General features: G+C 38.4%; 1 protein-coding gene across 1 annotated transcript; it reads right to left on the bottom strand.

Annotated features, from left to right (window-relative positions):
* Positions 1–11407: 11407 nt before the first annotated feature.
* Positions 11408–11923, bottom strand: LOC109021297. The gene has a single exon (XM_019003906.1). It carries the CDS (start codon positions 11921–11923, stop codon positions 11408–11410), a length of 516 nt encoding a protein of 171 aa, XP_018859451.1.
* Between the last annotated feature and the right edge of the window lie 6716 nt (positions 11924–18639).

Here is an 18639-nt window from a genome sequence, read left to right as displayed (position 1 = left end):
AGTCTTCGATTCCTACAAAATCTATGAAATCCTTGAATTTTCATAAACCTAGTTTGCTTAAGACTTGAAAATCTTTCTGAAATAGTTAAATAAAGGGCATGCATATTGGATTCTGGTAGAAGGTAACTAACAAAGGCTCTGCATGTTTGTCTGTTTGGTTATTTTTTTTCCCTCAATATCTTTGACGTTCTTTCTGGACTGCGATGATCTCATGCTTAAATGTAGAGCTTTTCTATATCTATTAAAATTTGTTGAACATTTATGAGCCTTCAGGATAATTTCCAAGAAACACGTACGTGCTAAAATTTTTTCACATTCTTGGCTTTGTTATGTCGATATTTTTTTTAAAAAAAGGGTGAATCTATTTACTCTATGTATTCATCATGCTCAGAAAATGTTTTTTTTTATTTTATTAGATGAAGTACAAATAAATTGCAAAGAAAGCAAAGTTCGACAACAAAGCACCTCCAGTACATTCCTCCGGTGAGGAAGAGTCTGAATCTCATGAGAGAACTCCAAAGAACTCCCCTCAACCAGTCAAAACCGGAGGAAAAGGATATGTCCATCCTAAAGGAGTAGGGAGTACGTCAAAGGCTTCTACAAAAGGATCAAAACCTCCAAATTTTGTGAGTGAAGAAGCAAAGGCAGCCTATAAGACAGTATTCTCCAAAAGAAAAGTTCTTGGAGAACGAGAGGTAACTTTGAGCAATGTAAATGACCCTGTATTTGAATTTATTGCTCACATTTTTACTGACAGAAGATGGAAGAAAATTACTGAGGGAGCCCCAGCCCCTTATATTGAAATAATAAGGGAAGTTTATGCTAACGCTTTAGTGAGTGTGGACAATAATTTCATTACATCAATTCTTAAGGGTGTTGACATGATTATCACTCCTGAGATTATTATAGAGGTCTCTGAACTTCTTAGTGTGGAAAACCCAGGTTTTCCATACAAGGGTATGGGGATCCCATCAAAAACTCAAATGAAAGATTTGTTTTCTGGACCCAATGCACCAGCATGGCCCCCAAAGTTTCATAGACATTCTATGAAATCAATGCTCCCTGAATTTAGATTCCTTGCCAAAGTAGTACTGACAAACCTTTGGCCCATCACTAGGCATACCGAGCTGACAATTGAAAAAGTCCAGTTTATGTATGCACTAGTTAAGGGTGTACCTATAGACCTTTCCTCCCATATTATTGATATGATTTCCAAGGTAAGGGTTGACATGACAGACAAGGAAAATCTGCCCTTTGGAGGACTCATCACTAAGTTGGCCAGAAATGCTAAAGTGACTTTAAGAAGCACAGAGGCCACAGTAAAGATGTACAGAAAGATAGCCTCTAAAACAGTCACCAAGTCAAAAGCTGTGGTTAGTAGAAAGAAAAGAAGCCAATCTGAGGCATTCACATATTCTCATCCTGCTACAGGACAATCCACCGAAGTAATTGAACACCTTTAGATGTTGTAGTCAAAATTTGACTCATTTGTGGATAAATGGGAAGAAAAAAATGGAACAAATGCTAGCAGACCTGAAGGACGAGTCTGAGAAGGTGAGTGATAGGTTGCAGCAAGTTGTCCTGGATGTGGATTAGATTCTAAAGACAATCAATCCAACTATAAGTGAAGAAAAATTAGACTTTGACTGATGCTGATAACCTAAAAGGGGGAGATGGGATATGGGATGAATCTATCAATAGAAGGAGCTGAGGGAGCTGCAGGGGTAATGAAGATAGAGTGCTGACAACACCACCACCACCACCTTTTATTAATCTTTATTTTTGAAAACTCTCTGTTGATTTGCATATTGAACAAGAATTTACAAAAGTCATAGGCATGTTTCGACTCTCAGAGTCAGTTGAAAAGATAGAGATGCAAGCTTTATTGAAGAAACTAAAACAGACTTGAACTCAATATAATCTAAAAGAAGTGATCTAGTTCAAGATGTTTGCAAATAGTTAGCAACATATCTTATTGAGATTCTGGATAAACCTATCAGCAGAATCAATGACACTTGAACTACACATATTCACAAGTATTTGGGAGCTTGAAGATCTAAGAAGAACTTCAAGAGATCGTGCAAGAGAAAATTCTTGAGAGAAGGATTTTTCAAAAAGACTCAACTCGTGGGATTGAGTGAGAACATACTCCAACAGGGAGTTGCCGTGTTCAAGTTCAACCACTGGAGGTTCCAGTAGGAAATACAAAGATTAGAGAGTGTCAGAGGTTCTGACTACCTACTGCGGTAGAAGACAAGCGAGTCACGTGTCTTGGGTAAACATATCTAGTTACAAAGATTTTGTAAACGTTTTTACTTATAATACTCTCAATCGATAAAATTGGATTTCTAGGGTTTTGTTGCCCCGTAGGGTTTACCTTTGGAAAGTTTTTTAAAGGGTTTCCCTTCGTAACCAAAATATTGTGTTAATGCTCTTAATATTATATATTGGTTAGTAATCCATGCTAATAGCTTTTGTTTAGCATTAATGTGCATAATTAGGGGTATTTGGGTGATTTCAAGAATAAAGTTTTTTTTTTTTATAACGACCGGCCTAACGTACCTTTAATTTTTCAAGGATTTGCATGGATTTACCTGCCTTGTTTGAACTTGCATCTAGTATTATTCATCTTGTTTACCCTTGTAAGGAAAGGCCTTATATTATTATATATGGAGCCTTAATTAGCCTTAGCCAAGCACCCATTAAGCCATGCATGAGCTGTGTAGCCCTTATTCTAAAAGGCATGAACACCGCTAGCCATTATTCCTCGGAGTTAGGCTGCGTTTGAATGTTGAGTTGAGCTCAACTGAGTTCAGTTCTTTATGATTAGCAGTGAGTTGAGTAGTAGAGAGAGTTATGTGGGGTCCATCTAAACTAAGTTTAAAGTGTGTTTGGATGTTAAGATGAGTTTAATACTTTTAATGGGAAGTTGAAAAAGGTTGTGGGTCCCACGTGTAAGGAGGTTTTGAGTTAAGATGAGTTTAGTAATTTGAGAGTTAGGTGTTTAGATGTTAAACTCAACTTAAAATTAGACTAAGTTTAGCTAAGTCTTGCAACCAAACGCAGCCTTTGTAACACTCGGGTCCAACACGAAACTCGTGTTTGATTTTTTTTTTTTTTATATGAATGGAAAGCTACCTGAGTTTTAACGAGTAATTTTTTAGAATATATTACAGGCCTCAAATTTTAGATTGATGGATTATGGATTTTCTTTTTTATTGGGCTTGATTATTTCAGAGTAAAAATATTTTTTTATAGAGCAAGTGGGTTTTATTTTTGAGTTTTTGGCCAGACAAGTTATGGATCGAGTTAGGCTAGTATGGGTGTAAGTCAAGGCACATATATTTTTTTTTAACGAGCCCAAAAGCTAAACCGGTGAGATCACGCCATGCACGTCTTTCTTGCAGTGTTCTCCCTTTGTTCCTTCCTAGGGTTTTTCTTTTTGTTTTACTATATATATTTTGTGTTACACATTTCACGCACGTTTCTTTATTTTTTTTTCTCTTAAGTTTTCAACTATTTTTTTTTAGGCATCATCTCATGCACGTTGAACCTCACTTAACTAGGTTCACTCTTGACGTCAGACATCAATTTTCTCCGCATGCACGTTCCTATCCCTACAACATTCACGGCAACTACTTGCGTTGGAGATATACTTTCACTGCTTTTTCTACCTTTTATTCTCTAGGGTTTTTATCGGTTTTTGTTCTATATATTCACCTTCAACACGTCTGCACACTTTCTCTTCCTCCTCGGCAGAACCACCATCCACCTTTGCCTTCCTCCACCACGAAACAAGTGCACTGCCTTAGAGTTAGCAACTGCAGCGTTGCATGCCCTCCCACCGTCCAACTTCAGTGCACGTCCTCACACCAGCATGAAGACCAGTAGCCACACAGCCGTGCAGCAACCCAGCCACTACCACGATCTAGCCCAGCCCGAAACACACGAACCACATCCCGCATGACGAAAACCACCGTGTGATAGCACTGCCCAAGCCCCACGAGAAACCGAACAACCACCACCGAAGGGCAGTCCCTGTGACACCCGATATTTTAGTGTATTTTAACTGAATGATTATTTTAATTAATTTAAATATTAGTTCTCTTGTTTTAAAATTTATTAGATTTCTCGTTGGTTTATTTTACGATTTTTTTTAAGTTGTAAAAATTATTTTGTTATGCTTTATTAATATTAATTATTGTTTTGCATTTAAATTTCTCTGAATTTAAATTAGTTTGTGGGTTTTAAAATTATTGTATTGTTGGATTTAATTATTTTATTTTACTTAGTCACTATGTTTAAATCAATTTTATTTAAACTGTTGTTTTGAAATAATTTTCGTTGGAATTTTGTTTTCCCTACATTTTTCTTTTTCCTCTTTCTTTTTCTCTTTCCTCTTTTTCTTCTTGCTTTTTCTATCTTTTTCTTCCGGAACCGCTGCTTCCTCCAGCGCGCGACGTCCCTCTCTCCCTCTCCCCGTGCGTTTTCCTTCCTCTCCCAACCCGCCGCCATGTGCCTTTGGCCGGCAACACCACCTAACCCACGGCCTTCCCCACTCTCCGGTGACCACCTTCCTCCAATCTTAGCCCCTCTCGCGTCGCCGTTTGCCCCCACGCACAACACTATGCCGCTGCATTCCTTATGCCGCGGCGTTCCTTATGCTCGCGCGCCGCCATCACGCCACCACCAGCCACCATTTCTTCACCACTTCATCCTCGACCTCCTAGAAAGGCACTCAATCCCAGCTCCGATCTGCCACCAGTGAAGCCCCACCATCAACATTTCCATTTTGAACATTTTGGTCTTAAACTGCTCTTTACGCAGCAACCCACGGCCAACCACCACCACCACTAGCTTCACCGACATCCCTAAGCCCTTCCCTATCAATCTTGGGTCTTGGTTTGTCCCCGTTCAAAAGTGGATTTTTGCACTATTCTGTTGCTGTGCCGCCACTTCTACCACCTCTGTGATCTTTCAAAAATTATATTATAGCATTGTAAGTATTTTCCTAAAGAACTTTTGAGATTTAAATGTATTTTTGTACTAACTCATTTTACTGTGAATTGATTGGTTTTGCCGGACTGAGTCTGAGGAGTACAGGGGTTGGATGGATTGGAAGATGGAGTTGTTGGTGTGATTGGTTTATGCTATGAGATTTGTTGGTTGTTTCGGGTTTAAATATTGGTGTTTTGAGTTTGACGTTGGTCATGGTGGATATTGGAGATTTTTAGGAAGTGATAATATATTTTGGACTTATGAGGGTTTTAAGTTTCGAAAATAGGTTATTTTAGAAGCTTAGGCTTAAATATCGAAATCCGTGATTGATTAAAAACTTAAGGAAATTATGTGATTATTTTTATAGGTGACGATTTATAATTGACTTGACATTTTTTAGAAAAATTCTGAAAAGCTAAGTTGTCCAGGTAAGCGGGCTCATATACTAGTTTTGCATAAAAAAAATGAAATGAGGTTGACTTTGAAAATATTCATGTTTATTTTTGAAAAGAAATCTAAAAACAACCTCAGATGTTTGTTCTGCATATGCATAAATTCTATAAGAGAAAATATTTTCTGTCATGACTGGTATAGACATGAGCTAGTTTTGTGCATTTTGTTTCTGAACTATACAAAAAGAGCGAATATGAAAGTCTAAAAGTTTTTTTTATGAATAAATAAAGATGTTTTGGTGTCTATTTATTTCGAACATGTGAAATGATTTGAAACTTTTCAGTATTTTGTTTTGATATGATGTGTCATCTGAAAATATTGGCATGGAGTTCGATTCTGTATCTGAATGTGATCTATTCCGATAATGTTTCGTTCTGTTTCTGTTAAGGCCCAGCCACGGGTATAATAGAGGTTTATAACCCTACCACGGGGGTGAAACATGGTATACGGCCCAACCACGTATATAATAGTGGTTTATAACCCTACCACGGGGGTTAAACACGGTATTTCTCCCGATGTGATGTTATGAGATGATATGAATATAACGTTTCAGTTTGGATATGCCAAAGGATTTTCTTTTTTAGAACATGTTTGTTTTTTTTTAAATTTCGCTCTGTTGATTTGTAAAAAGTTTTGTTTATACCTTCTGAAAGAAAATATATTGTTTCTGCATTCTAAAAGTAAATGTCTTGTTCTGCATACCGAACTTTATAAATGCTCATGTTTACATGCTAGTATATGCTCTCTGCTTACTGAGTTGTTGATAACTTAGCCCTTATCTTCACAATATTTTTTTCAGATATTTTGATGGTTCAGCTGAGGATCAAGATTTTGAGACTTTGGGTGAGGTGATTTAAGTATAGTGGTTTGAATCAAATTTTCTATATGATATTTGGAATTTGGAGTCTATTTTTATATTGTTGAAATGTGAGTTTAATTGTTAGGAAGCAACTCTCCGACCCGTGCTGGACCGGGGCGTTACAGTCCCACTGCCAAGCTCTTGCACGCCGCAACCTACATGACTGGCCCTTGCAAGACAGAAGATGTGGCCCCGTCCCCGAGGGTCCGGAGAGTTAACTCATATTACCAGATAATCAACTCCAATGTTACTAATACTCTTCCAAAAGATTTAAATCAAACATAAACACTTCAAATTTAATTAACCACACCTATTCGTATATAAAATCCTCAATACAGTAACCTCAAAAATTTTACCAACTTCTCTATATGTCACTTATACTCACATTTCAACAATATAATTATAAAAAATTACCAATACTCATCGAAATCTTTCTATTCTTAATCCACTATTCTTAAGTCATCTCACCCAATTCTTCATAGTCCTGATCCTCAGCTGAAATATCCAACAATCATCTGAAAATATTGGAGATAAGAGGGGGTGAGTTATCAACAACTCAGTAAGCAAAGAACATATAATAGTCTGCAAACATGAGCATTTACAGATTTCAGAATGCAGAACAAAATACTTTATTTTTAGAATGCAAAGTCAGAACATGTTATAAAAATATCAGAGCGAAAATTCCAAAATATTCTTATACAAATTCTTTTGGCATAGCATAACTGACCACCATCGTACAAAAGCATCATATCGCATCAGAGGCCATGTTTAACCCCCGTGGTAGGGTTGTGCAAAACCCCGGTAGCTAACCGAGCAGAAACAGAATGTGAATCTTCCCCTTATTTATTCTCGAAGCCTCGAGTGTGCACATAGGAAAGACCACCAGAAAACCACTTTGTTTCCAAAATGGGTGCACCAAAAACAGAACAGTTGGTACCAACCCAAACAGAAGCCACTATTAGCACCCGTGGTAGGTCAAATAGGTCATCATCTACAAACCACATCCTGATTCAGAATGTCATGCCAAAAGATTTTAGAAATCATATCATATCAGAGTACGAAACATCTTCAGAACAGAACAGAGTTTTCAGAAATCACATCATATCAGAGTAAAGAACATCTTCAGAACATAACAAAGTTTTTAGAAATCACAAAACATAATTTTATGCACAAACTTTCATATTCGCTCTCTTTTTCATAGTTTAGAAGTAAAATGCAAAATAGCTCATGTCTACACTAGTCATGCCAGAAAATACTTTATTCTTAAATAGAATCTCATGAGTAATGCAGAACAAATAACTGAGGTAGTTCAAATATATTTTCATAACAAAACATGTTTATTTTCAAAAATCAACCTCAGTCCATTTTATTTTTATGCAAATCTAGCATAGGAACCCCGCTTACCTGGACAACTTAGCTTTTCAGAATTTTTCTCAAAAATGTCAAGTCAACTATAAATCGTCACCTATAAAAATAATCACATAATTTCCGTAAGTTTCCAATCAATCACGGATTTCGATATTTAAGCCTAAGCTTCTTAAATAACCTATTTTAATTCCTAAAAACTTAGAACCTTCATAATCCCAAAATATATCAACACTTCCTAAAATCACCAATATCCACCATAACCCACGTCAAACACAAAACACCAATATTTAAATCCGAAACAGCCAACAAATCTTGTAGCAAAAACCAATCACACAAACAACTCCATTCTCCAATCCATCCGACCCCCGTACTCCTCGGACTCAGTCCGGCAAAACCAAACAATAATTCAATACAGTGTAATGTGTTAGTGTAAAAATACATTTAAATCACAAGAGTTATTTGAAAAATACTTATAATGCCATAATATAATTTTTGAAAGATCACGGAACTGTAAGAAGCGACAACGCAGCAACAAAACAGTGCGAAATGCATTGTGGCCATGGGTCTCAAAGACCTACTTTTGAACGGATGCAAATGAAGACCCGAGATTGATAGGGTAGGGCCTAGGGATGTCGGTGAAACTAGTGCTGGTGGTGGTTGGCCGTGGGTGGCGGCTCAAAGGGTGGTTGAAGTGCAAAGATACCCAAAATGGAAATGGAATTGGATGTGCTTCATCGGTGACGGATCGGAGCTGGGGTTGGGCCCATTGGGTTGCTAGGAGGTGGAGGATGAAGTGGTGAAGAAATGGTGGCCGGAGGTGGCGCGACGGCGGCGCAGCGGCGCAAGGAGTGCCGCAACATGGAAATGCTCATGGTGGCTAACGGCGACACGAGGAGGGCTGGAAATGGAAGGGTGGGGTCACCAACCAGTGGGGAAGCTGATGGGAGGGGCGGTGTCGGTCACCGCCGGCGGGCTGGGGGAGAGGGGCGAAACACGGGAAGAGAGAGGGAGAGACGGGTCGCGCGCGGGAGAAGGAGAAGAAAGAAAAAGAAAAAGAAGAGAAAAGAAAAAGGAAGAAAGAGAAAAAGGAAACAGAAAATGTAGGAAAAGAAATGAGGTCCAATCCTCACATTTTGGGTCACAAAAATGATCAAACGGAAATGATTTTAAAACAGCAAGTGAAATAAAATAATTCAAACGTAGTGATTAAAATGAAAATAAATAATTAAATCCAACAAGAAGTTAATTTAATATGAAAATAAAATTAAATGCATAACAATAATTAATATTAAGAAAACATGTCAAATTTAATTTTCACAAATTAAAAATCATAAAAATAAACCCACTAAAATCTGAAAATTTAAAACAAGATAATCAAATTTTAAATTAATAAAAAATAATCCTTCAATTAAAAATACACTAAAAATACGGGGTGTTACAGAAGACGCTAGCCCCGAAATAGAGCCACCACTTACAATCATCCCTAGCTCCTTCTCGCTGCCATCAACTAAAGCAAGTGCATACAGAAGTTGCCGGTGAAGACTTCCCGTCACCCTAGTCCGTCGCACGCCGCCTCAGGCCCTGGTAAGCTCACACCATTTTTTTATTATTATTTTTCTCTTTTCTCTCGGTCTCTCCCTCACTCTCTCAACGTATGCTTCTCTTGATCATCTCTCTCTCTCTCTATCATTTTCAACTGCCCACGTGCCGCCCTAACCTCCGTCGACCTCAGCCAGCTCCCTGCGCCATCACACATTCCCTTCTTGGTGAGCCCTACCATGCAAAACTATTTTTCATGTAGGTTTTATATGTTTTCAAAGAACAAGAATGCACAAATTTGATGTTTCTAATCATGCAAAAAGAAAGAATATGAAAATCTAAAAGTTTTTAGTTGTGAATAAATGAAGATGTTTTGATTATATTTATTTCGAACATATGAAATTATCTGAAGCTATTCAGTATTTGGTTTTGATATGATGTGGCATCTGAAAACTATGGCATGAGATTCTGATTCTATATTCTGATTAAAGTCTGATTCTGATGGTTCTGTTCTGTTCTGATAAGGCCCAACCACGGGTGATAATAGTGGATACGGCCCAACCACGGGTAATAATAGTGGTATACAACCCAACCACGGGTTATAATAGTGGATACGACCCTTCCACGGGTTATAATTGTGGTTTATAACCCTACCACGGGGGGTTAAACATGGTATACGGCCCAACCACGGGTGATAATAGTGGATACGGTCCTTCCACGGGTTAGAATGATGGTTTATAACCCTGCCACGGGGGTTAAACATGGTATACGGCCCAACCACGGATTATAATAGTGGATACGGCCTTTTCACGGGTTATAATAGTGGTTTATAACCCTACCACGGCGGTTAAACATGGTATGTATCCCGATGTGATGCTCTGATTGATAAAGATGAGTCTCAGATCTTGATATGCTAAAGGATTTTTGTTTGGAATAAAAATGTTTTTCTAAAAGTTTCGCTCTGATATTTTTGTAACATGTTTTGATATTTGCATTCTGAAAATAAATGTTACTGTTTCTGCATTCTGAAAGTAAACATTCTGTTTTGCATTTTGAATTCTGAAAATGCTCATGTTTACATACTAGTATATGTCATCTGCTTACTGAGTTATTGATAACTCAACTCTTATCTTCACAATATTTTTCAAATAATTTTGATGCATCAGCTGGAAGTCAAGAGTAATGTTTGATGATCACAGATGAATAAGTGCCAGAGAGTACAAGTTTATTGGAAAGTCTTATTTAATAGGTTTATGATTTTATGTTATTTGATATTTGGAGTCCTAGATATTTCTAAATATTTTTGGAGTTTTTAAATTATCTCATTGAGGTATTTTTTGGTTCGGTGTCCTGGTAGAGGAACATATATTTTGGTTTGAATAAATGGATTTATACTTTTTGGAAATATTAGAGTATTTTAAATATGTTATGGAAGTTGAATTTAGGTTACAAGAGCTAACTCTCCGGATCTCTGGAAACGGGGCGTTATAGCCTTAATCTACATACAGTCTCTAAATGAGGATTGTTCATGCAAGTCCATACATTTATGTTTTAAAAAAAATTAAAATTACAATAATATCTTTTTTAAAATGATATATTTTTTCTTTTATCCTCATTTATTAATAAGATTGCACATGCAATCTTCCATTCAAGATTACAAATAAAATTTCTTAATTCTCCACGTATGGAAAAATTATGGAAGATAATTTGAAAAAAGAAGTACTTGCAGTCCCATGCCAACAATTTCAATTAATTTCAAATGATCAAGATTATTAATGCATGGTAGAGACAAAAACAGGCCTAAAATAACAATCTAGTATGGCTGTGATAAGACTAGCTAGGTACGTAGCACCAGCAGATCATAACTATAATCTGATCCCCACAAATCAAACCTCGTACGTACACTAAATATTAAGGTTCGTTTATTTTAAAAAATGAGATAAAATTAAAATTAAAAAAAGTTGAATAAAATATTATTAAAATATATTTTTTAATATTATTTTTATTTTAAAGATTTGAGAAACTTCAATTATTTATTTTATTTTATATTGAAAGTTAGAAAAGTGATGAGATGAGGTGAAATATTTTCTGAAAAGAAACTAGACCTAAGTGTTGCACCAAGCATGCACGTACTGCCCATGCAGCTAATTGCGCGCCATTAACGTGACTGCAGTATTATTGATCAAGCTCTTAATATTGAACCCCCCCACACGAGTATGTAACGTTGCAAGAGTCAGTAATCTCAACGGTGAAATCGTGCAGGGGCCTCATTAGGAAGGTCGCGAATCCGGGCAGGTAAAACAGCAGCTCACATACACAACCGCTGTCTATCTGGGATATCCACCGGCAACAATTGTCTATATTTTGTGGCAGGTGGTGCTTGCCATTGTGCCGGTATCCTCTATGTCTGTGCTGATGATTGTGATTGTGATTGTGATTGTGATGGTGCTCTTCTTCTTCGTCATCATCTGCGTCGTCGTCCAACTCCTCGTCGAGGCCATTGTTTAGGGAAGGAGGGGAGGGTTCTGATGCCGCTGGCACCATTGCGCATGCATAGTTAGCGAGTGAAAATTGGGAGGCACAAAGCGGACGGGGAACGAGCGGTGGTGGTTGCTTAATTTGGCACTCCGACTTTGGCAAGAACACCATGATTAATGCCGCAAAGAGTGCTAATGTGATGGTAACAATATTCTTGAGTTTCTCCATGCGAGCTGTTTTAAATCTGTATCAAGAAGTTTTACATGCAGATCAAAAATAGCGGGGAGAATGGTTCGATCGAACTGGTGTTTACAACTGGCCATTGTTTCCATTTATATGGTTTGCATTCATGGGATTGCTGATTTTGTTTTACTTGGGTTTCTATAAGGCAGGGGATGAGATCAGTAAAATAAAGGATTACCAAGAGAGTGAGGGTCATTTGATGGTAGCCGTATTGAAGAACTCAAAGTGTAAGTGCCCTTCATTTGCTTTGTGTGATATAGGTTGGATAGGTGAAGTACAAGCTGCTCTCTTTATGAGTTCTTTTACAACCAATTTTCTTCCCACCACAAGAGTATGGTACTTTAATTTACGAGTAATTCCAATATTGGAGGAAGAAAAAACAAATAAATACATAATTTATCGTTTCTCGAATCATGTATGCGTTTGAATCTTCTTTTTTCTTTTCTTTTCTTTTTTTTTTCTTTACAGAAGTCCATATTTTTTTACATGCAACATATAATTAATTGGTAGGCCAAGGATCAGGGAAGGAGCTAGCTGGTTAAGACCAAATCTCTGCATATTTGAAAATTAGTAGCATAAAGACTACCACGTACGTACGTACATCAGTCTTGAGTACTAAGGGATCCCAATCAATCGACTTATTTTTTTATATGCTTCTCTTAGCATTGTTGTATCTATCCCACCACAACATATAAAAAGTTCCCTAAATGTCTTGTAAACACTCGCAAGAACTCATTTGAAAGCCTTCAATTCTAGTAAAACACCCACCAAGCTATTCTCCATTTCACTCGACGACTGATTCAAATTTGTGACATCCTCAGATAGAGGCACATAATCAAACACCGTCTAGTCCCTAACACACTCCCTCATCTCGTTCCTCACGAAAAAACCCCGGGGGAAACTTCAGAACAAAATTGGGCCTGAGCCGAATCCTTGTCAACCTTGGCTCCTCCTCTGCCTTGCTCTTGATAATCAATTTCGTAAACTAGACTTCCATGATCATACCAATTCCAAAAATATTTCCCTTCAAAAGGACATCCAACTGGCCTAGCAATATTATCAATTTCGTAAACTAGACTTCCATGATACCAATTCCAAAATATTTCCCTTCAAAAGGACATCCAACTGGCCTAGCTAAAATATTGCATATACTTAGACACTGGGTTAAATGTAACACCCGATCTCAAAGGTCCAGAGAGTTAGCTCTTGTAACCTAAATCCAACTTCCATAACATATTTAAAAACTCCAATATTCTCAAAAGTACAAATCCATTTATTCAAAATCCAAAAATCGTAAACCTACTAAATAAGACTCTCCAATAAACTTGTACCCTCAGGCACTTATTACACTACTATCATTGCACCTTACTAAAACTTCTTATTCTTGTTCTCCAGCTAAACCATCAAAATATGAGCATTTGCAGAGATCAGAATGTAGAATAAAATATTTACATTTTCAGAGTGTGGAAGCAGAACATGTTATCAAAATATCAGAGCAAAGATTTAGAAATAATTTCATTCAAAAAATATCATTTGGCATAGCATAAATGATCATCATCAACATCAGAGCATCATATCAGAACAGAGACCATGTATAAGCCTCATGGTAGTGTTGTGCATCTGCGGATAGCCAAACAGACATAAATCACTTTGTCACCAAGGTGTGCACTCAAAACAGAGACCACTACTATAACCCGTGTCAAGGCCGTATCCACCATTATAACCCGTGGTTGAGCCGTATCCACTATTATTACTCGTGGTTGGGCTGTATCCACTATTATAACCCCTAATTTGGCCGTATCCACTATTAGAACCCCTGGTTGGGCCGTATCCACTATTGTAACCTGTGGTTGGGTCGTATGCCACTATTATCATCCGTAGTAGGGCCGTAACTGAACAGAGTGGAAACATAATCAAATTCAGAATCAGAGAGTCATGCCAAAGGTTTCAGAAATCACGTCTTATCCAAACAGAGTACTGAACAAAATCATATCACCTTCATAATCATAGCAGATCCAAAGCATATTTACATAATCATGCACAAATTTTTCATATTCGCTCTTTTTGCATAGGTCAGAAATAGAATGTCAAAAATAAGCTCATGTCTACACCAGTCATGACAAAAATGCTTTCTCTTTCATCAGAGTTCAATGAGTAATGAAGAATAAATAACTGAGGTTATTTTCACATTTCTTTTCAAAACATATGATGCACATTTTCGTAAATAAATCACAGTTCATTTTTATTTTTTGCAAAATCTAGCATATGAATCCCGCTTACCTGAACTTCTTAGCTTATCAGAACTTCTCCACAACAATATTGAACGAAAAATTAATCATCACCTATACAATTGTTACGTACTTCCGTAAATTTTCAATCAATCATGTATGTCAATATTTAAGCCAAGAATACTAAAATAACCTTTTTTTTTTCAAAACTCTAAAATTTTCATAACCCTGTGTCTTAAAACATTACTCTCCATACTCATCGATGACCACTTAACCTTTTCGAATAATACATTTTAAAAAAATATCGATCGTCAAAATTTCATTCAAACGACTGAAACTAATTTAAACAGTTGAAAATATAATTAAAACTTCATTTATTCTCTTATATATAAGAAAGACAGTTCAAGAAAAAAAATCAATGGTATTCTAGAGATTTTGCAATGGTAGCTTGGGCTCTTTTAAAAACAAATTGTAATTTAATTGAAAGGGACTACACAACTTAGAAAGCATTTAAGGGTAGTTTAGTAATTAAAGGAAAACTTGCTTGCAATTGGGAAGGACCAAAAACGGAAAAATATAAGAGGATAATAGGCTTACATGAGAAGAAAATCGTGCGACCTAAGCACTCTGTCGAAAATGACATTGGGCACAGAGCAGAGAGACGCGACGGTAAGAGGCTGGGCGAGGCGGCTGGGGTGGTTTCGGCAGCGTGATAGGCAACTAAGCAATGAGAGAGAGAGAGAGAGCAACCGTGAGGGAACAAATATGGAGGAGTAAAAAAAAAGGGGTCTTCAGCTCTCTATGTAGGTGGCTACTAGTCTTGCGTGGGCTAGGCACGGAGGAGGTTCTGGGTGGTGAAAGGAGCTTGTACCCGCTAGTGTCGCTTGATGGTGCACGGTGGAAGAGGGAGGAGGCGTTCGGGATGCTCTGTTTTTGGTATGGAAAACAGAGTGTTCCAAGGGCTTGGGGATGATTCACGGCTGGGCTGTCAGTGGCTTACGGTTTCACATGGGGCTGAGTGCACACGGGGTGTTGGTTTTTCTGCTGCAGTAATGCCACAAAAAGTGACGCCAAGTTGCGTCTCGGGCTGGCTCGTTTGCGGCGGTGAAGTGGTGGTTGAAGAGGGTAGCAGCGGCTGGAACTTGGTGGAGGGTTTGACGAAGGTTGAGTCACAGTATAAGTATGCTACAAACGTACGTGCGAGGATGGAGGCGTTGGGCTGATTTTCGAACGGTGTGAAGAAACTGAGTTACGGTGCTGCGGCTTGGTGTTTTGCAGGAAGTATGTATATATATATATATATATATATATAGGCAATGGAAAAACCCTAGAGAAATGAGGGAGAAGTGCGTGTGCATGGAGTGGGTAAATACATTAAAGACGTGTAAGCTTACGACTAACGGAAAGAGAGGATGGGATCTTTTCTTTTTTTTTTCTAAAACAAACTGCAGCTGGGTCTTCGTTTAATAAAAACGAGCGTGGGGAACACGGTAGGGTAGAGTCCATTTCAAAAATTTAACTACAATGATAAGTCCATTAGAAAAAAACTTGATAACTATTAAAAACCAATTTGGGCCCATAAAATTTGGCCTTTTCATATACTTAACCCAAAATTATATATATATATATATATATAAAAAAAAAAAAAGGCTTGGCGCTAGGCTTTGGTGTTATATTATCAAAAAAATCATTGGGAAACCCAGAAACCCTCTTCACATAACTAACTTATTAATGCTAAGAACCTTATCCTTAGAAATAATCAAAGCTTCACACAGTTAAAGTATTACCCATAAACCCTCCTCTCTGTTGGGGAATATTTGGATAATAAAAGATAAATGTGCAAACAGTTTGTAAACTAGAAAATATGTAAAATAATAAGAACAAATTAGAAAGAGAGAGTCCGGTATTGAGGTATGTTGTGATGAACGTTTTCCTTAGAGTAGATTTCATCGCCTCCAAATCTAAACATGCACTAGGCTTCTTGGAGTCTACTCCCAAGATACAACAATATCGGTTCGCGTTAATCTCATTGTCGATGCATACAAAAGGAGATCCCCAAACCCTATATAAAATAGCCAAAACCCAAATAAAGAAAGACAAAAAGAAGTAGGAAGTGTTTCTCTAACTTTCATAAAGAATTTGGAATGAGTAAATTTGTGGGTGGGCTTCACTATTTATAGTGAATGAAAGGGCACTTGTGAAAAGTCACAACTAAAATGAAATGTCACTTGTGAAAAGTCACAACTTATATAAATGAAATTGTACTTGTGAAAATGTTACTTGTGAAAAATCACAACTAAATTGAAAGAGCACTTGTGAGAAGTCACAACTTCTCAAATTGTAGAAAATACATTGAAAATGTTTCTAACTCACCAAATGGCACAACCCCTCTTTGGTCTAAGTACTATACATCAATAGAGGTAACTTGCAGCTTTGAATGTCTACCTAGTGTTAGAGTGTTTCATCTAAAAGATCCATGATGAACCAAGTCTTGAACTAGAATCTTTTAACTTAGGCTTCTCCACACCACACATATAGTATGGCATATATCAAGTTCTTTTCAAGGTGGTGCATAAAGGTCGTGCACCGTATCTTGGATTCCTGAGCATTATAGGAAATAGCCCAATTACCATAGATTGCAGCCTGTAATACCCAGCTCCTTCTTCTTACGTACGCTTCTCTCTTTCTGATGTATGTTTCGTCTTGATGATGTAAGCAAATCCTGAAGGCAGAGATTATGTGATCATCTACCTTTCTCACTAGCGACTGCGAGCCGCGTCATGTGTGCTGAACCATGATGGCGTGTCTTGAAAGATATCGTGTGACTTCTAGGGCACGCCCAGTGTTTTAAATATGCTGGAAATATTTATAAGGAGTATTTCCATTATTTTTGAATTAAGATTTGATCTTAAATACGACAATCATAATATTATTGAAGAGTTTCAAAAATATTATGATTGCCAGAAATCATTTTAATATTATTATTAAAATGATTTCAATTATTTAAGATATTATGAGATTTAAATTATGTTGAGAACTTTTATTAATTAAATGGTTTAACCCTTTTAAATATGTTAAGTGAGACTTCATCACTCTATTAATGATGAAGAATATTATTTTATAAACTAAAGTTAGTTTAAAATAATATTTACCTTAATTCCTCTAAGTGCTTTTAATTAAGTTGATGTTTTACGCATCTTCAAATCAGTATTTTAATTCTTCGTCGTTAGATCATTGTGTAGATCCCCAGACGAAAGGACTGGGTTAAATACCCAGACCCCCTCTCTTTTCTCTCTCATTTCCCCGTAACCCTCTCTCTCCTCCCTCTCTCCTTCGGCATACACTGTACTCAGACCCACCCCACGCAGAACGGCTTAAGGCCTCAGCCCGGCACAGCCGTGCGTCGCCCTTCCTCATCGCCGGCACCAATGGCTTGCTCTCCCTCCGACAAGTCCATCCATGCCGACCTCTCCCCCTCACGCTCTCCCTTTCTCCATTTCGGGACTGCACAGCCCGTATGGGCTTAATGATCATAGCACCGCCGTGCGCCGCCCTCCAACGCCACCACTCCCTCGGCAGCTTCCTCTACCACCAGCCACCACTCCCCAGTGAGCTTGGCCTCTATTATGCAGCCACCTCCCCTCCGTCGCACACACACACGCACAAGGAGACCCACGCACGGCTTCACCGTGCGCGGCCTCTAGCACCGTCATGCGCAGCACCCACGGCCACCTAGCAACACCATGGCCCCTCCCCGAGCTCCTCCATGTGACCCATGGCCAGAAACCCCCCTCCTCTACCTCACGGCTTCTCCCCCTCTCACGCACGGGTTGCACGCCGTGCACCACCATGCACCGCCACCCATGGCTGATGACCGCCATGTCCAACCTCCTCAGGCTGCCACCAAGCCAACCCGACCTCCATTGACCTCGATCTACCACCCATGAGAGCACACACTCTCTCTCTCTCCCACGGCTTCTGCTCCACGGTATGGCCAGATCTGCCACCGTGGCGCCACCTTGACGCCACCACGAGATTCACCTCACCTCCCTTAGCTAAGCTCTAGGCCCAAACCATCACTTTATGTGGTGGATAACCACTGCACGTGATGGACAGTCACTGCATGTGATTGACCGCCATTGTACATGGCTAGATCCGCCATGTTATGCCCCTTGCCATCATCACAAGGCCATCACGAGCCCTTCCAAGACCACACCTAGCTATCCAAACACCTAAACGGTCATCGTATGTGAGTTAGCCGTCACGTACGACTCTTCCGACATCATCGGCTATGACGATCAACGAGCAACGCACGGGTTATTCCGTCGATGGTATAACCCTCTATCCCTCGTAATTATGTTAGATATTGATTAGTTGACTAGGTTGTGGACTGTGCTGTTAGTATTTGTAGAGTTGTGGCATTGTGATGAAGTGTTGGGCATTCTGTGTAGTGAAGTGTTGGGCTTATCTGTG

This window comes from Juglans regia, chromosome 8 (assembly GCF_001411555.2).
Source record: "Juglans regia cultivar Chandler chromosome 8, Walnut 2.0, whole genome shotgun sequence".
NCBI lineage: Eukaryota > Viridiplantae > Streptophyta > Magnoliopsida > Fagales > Juglandaceae > Juglans > Juglans regia.
The sequence above is the reverse complement of the archived record's forward strand: the minus strand, read 5'-3'. Positions and strand labels throughout refer to the sequence as shown.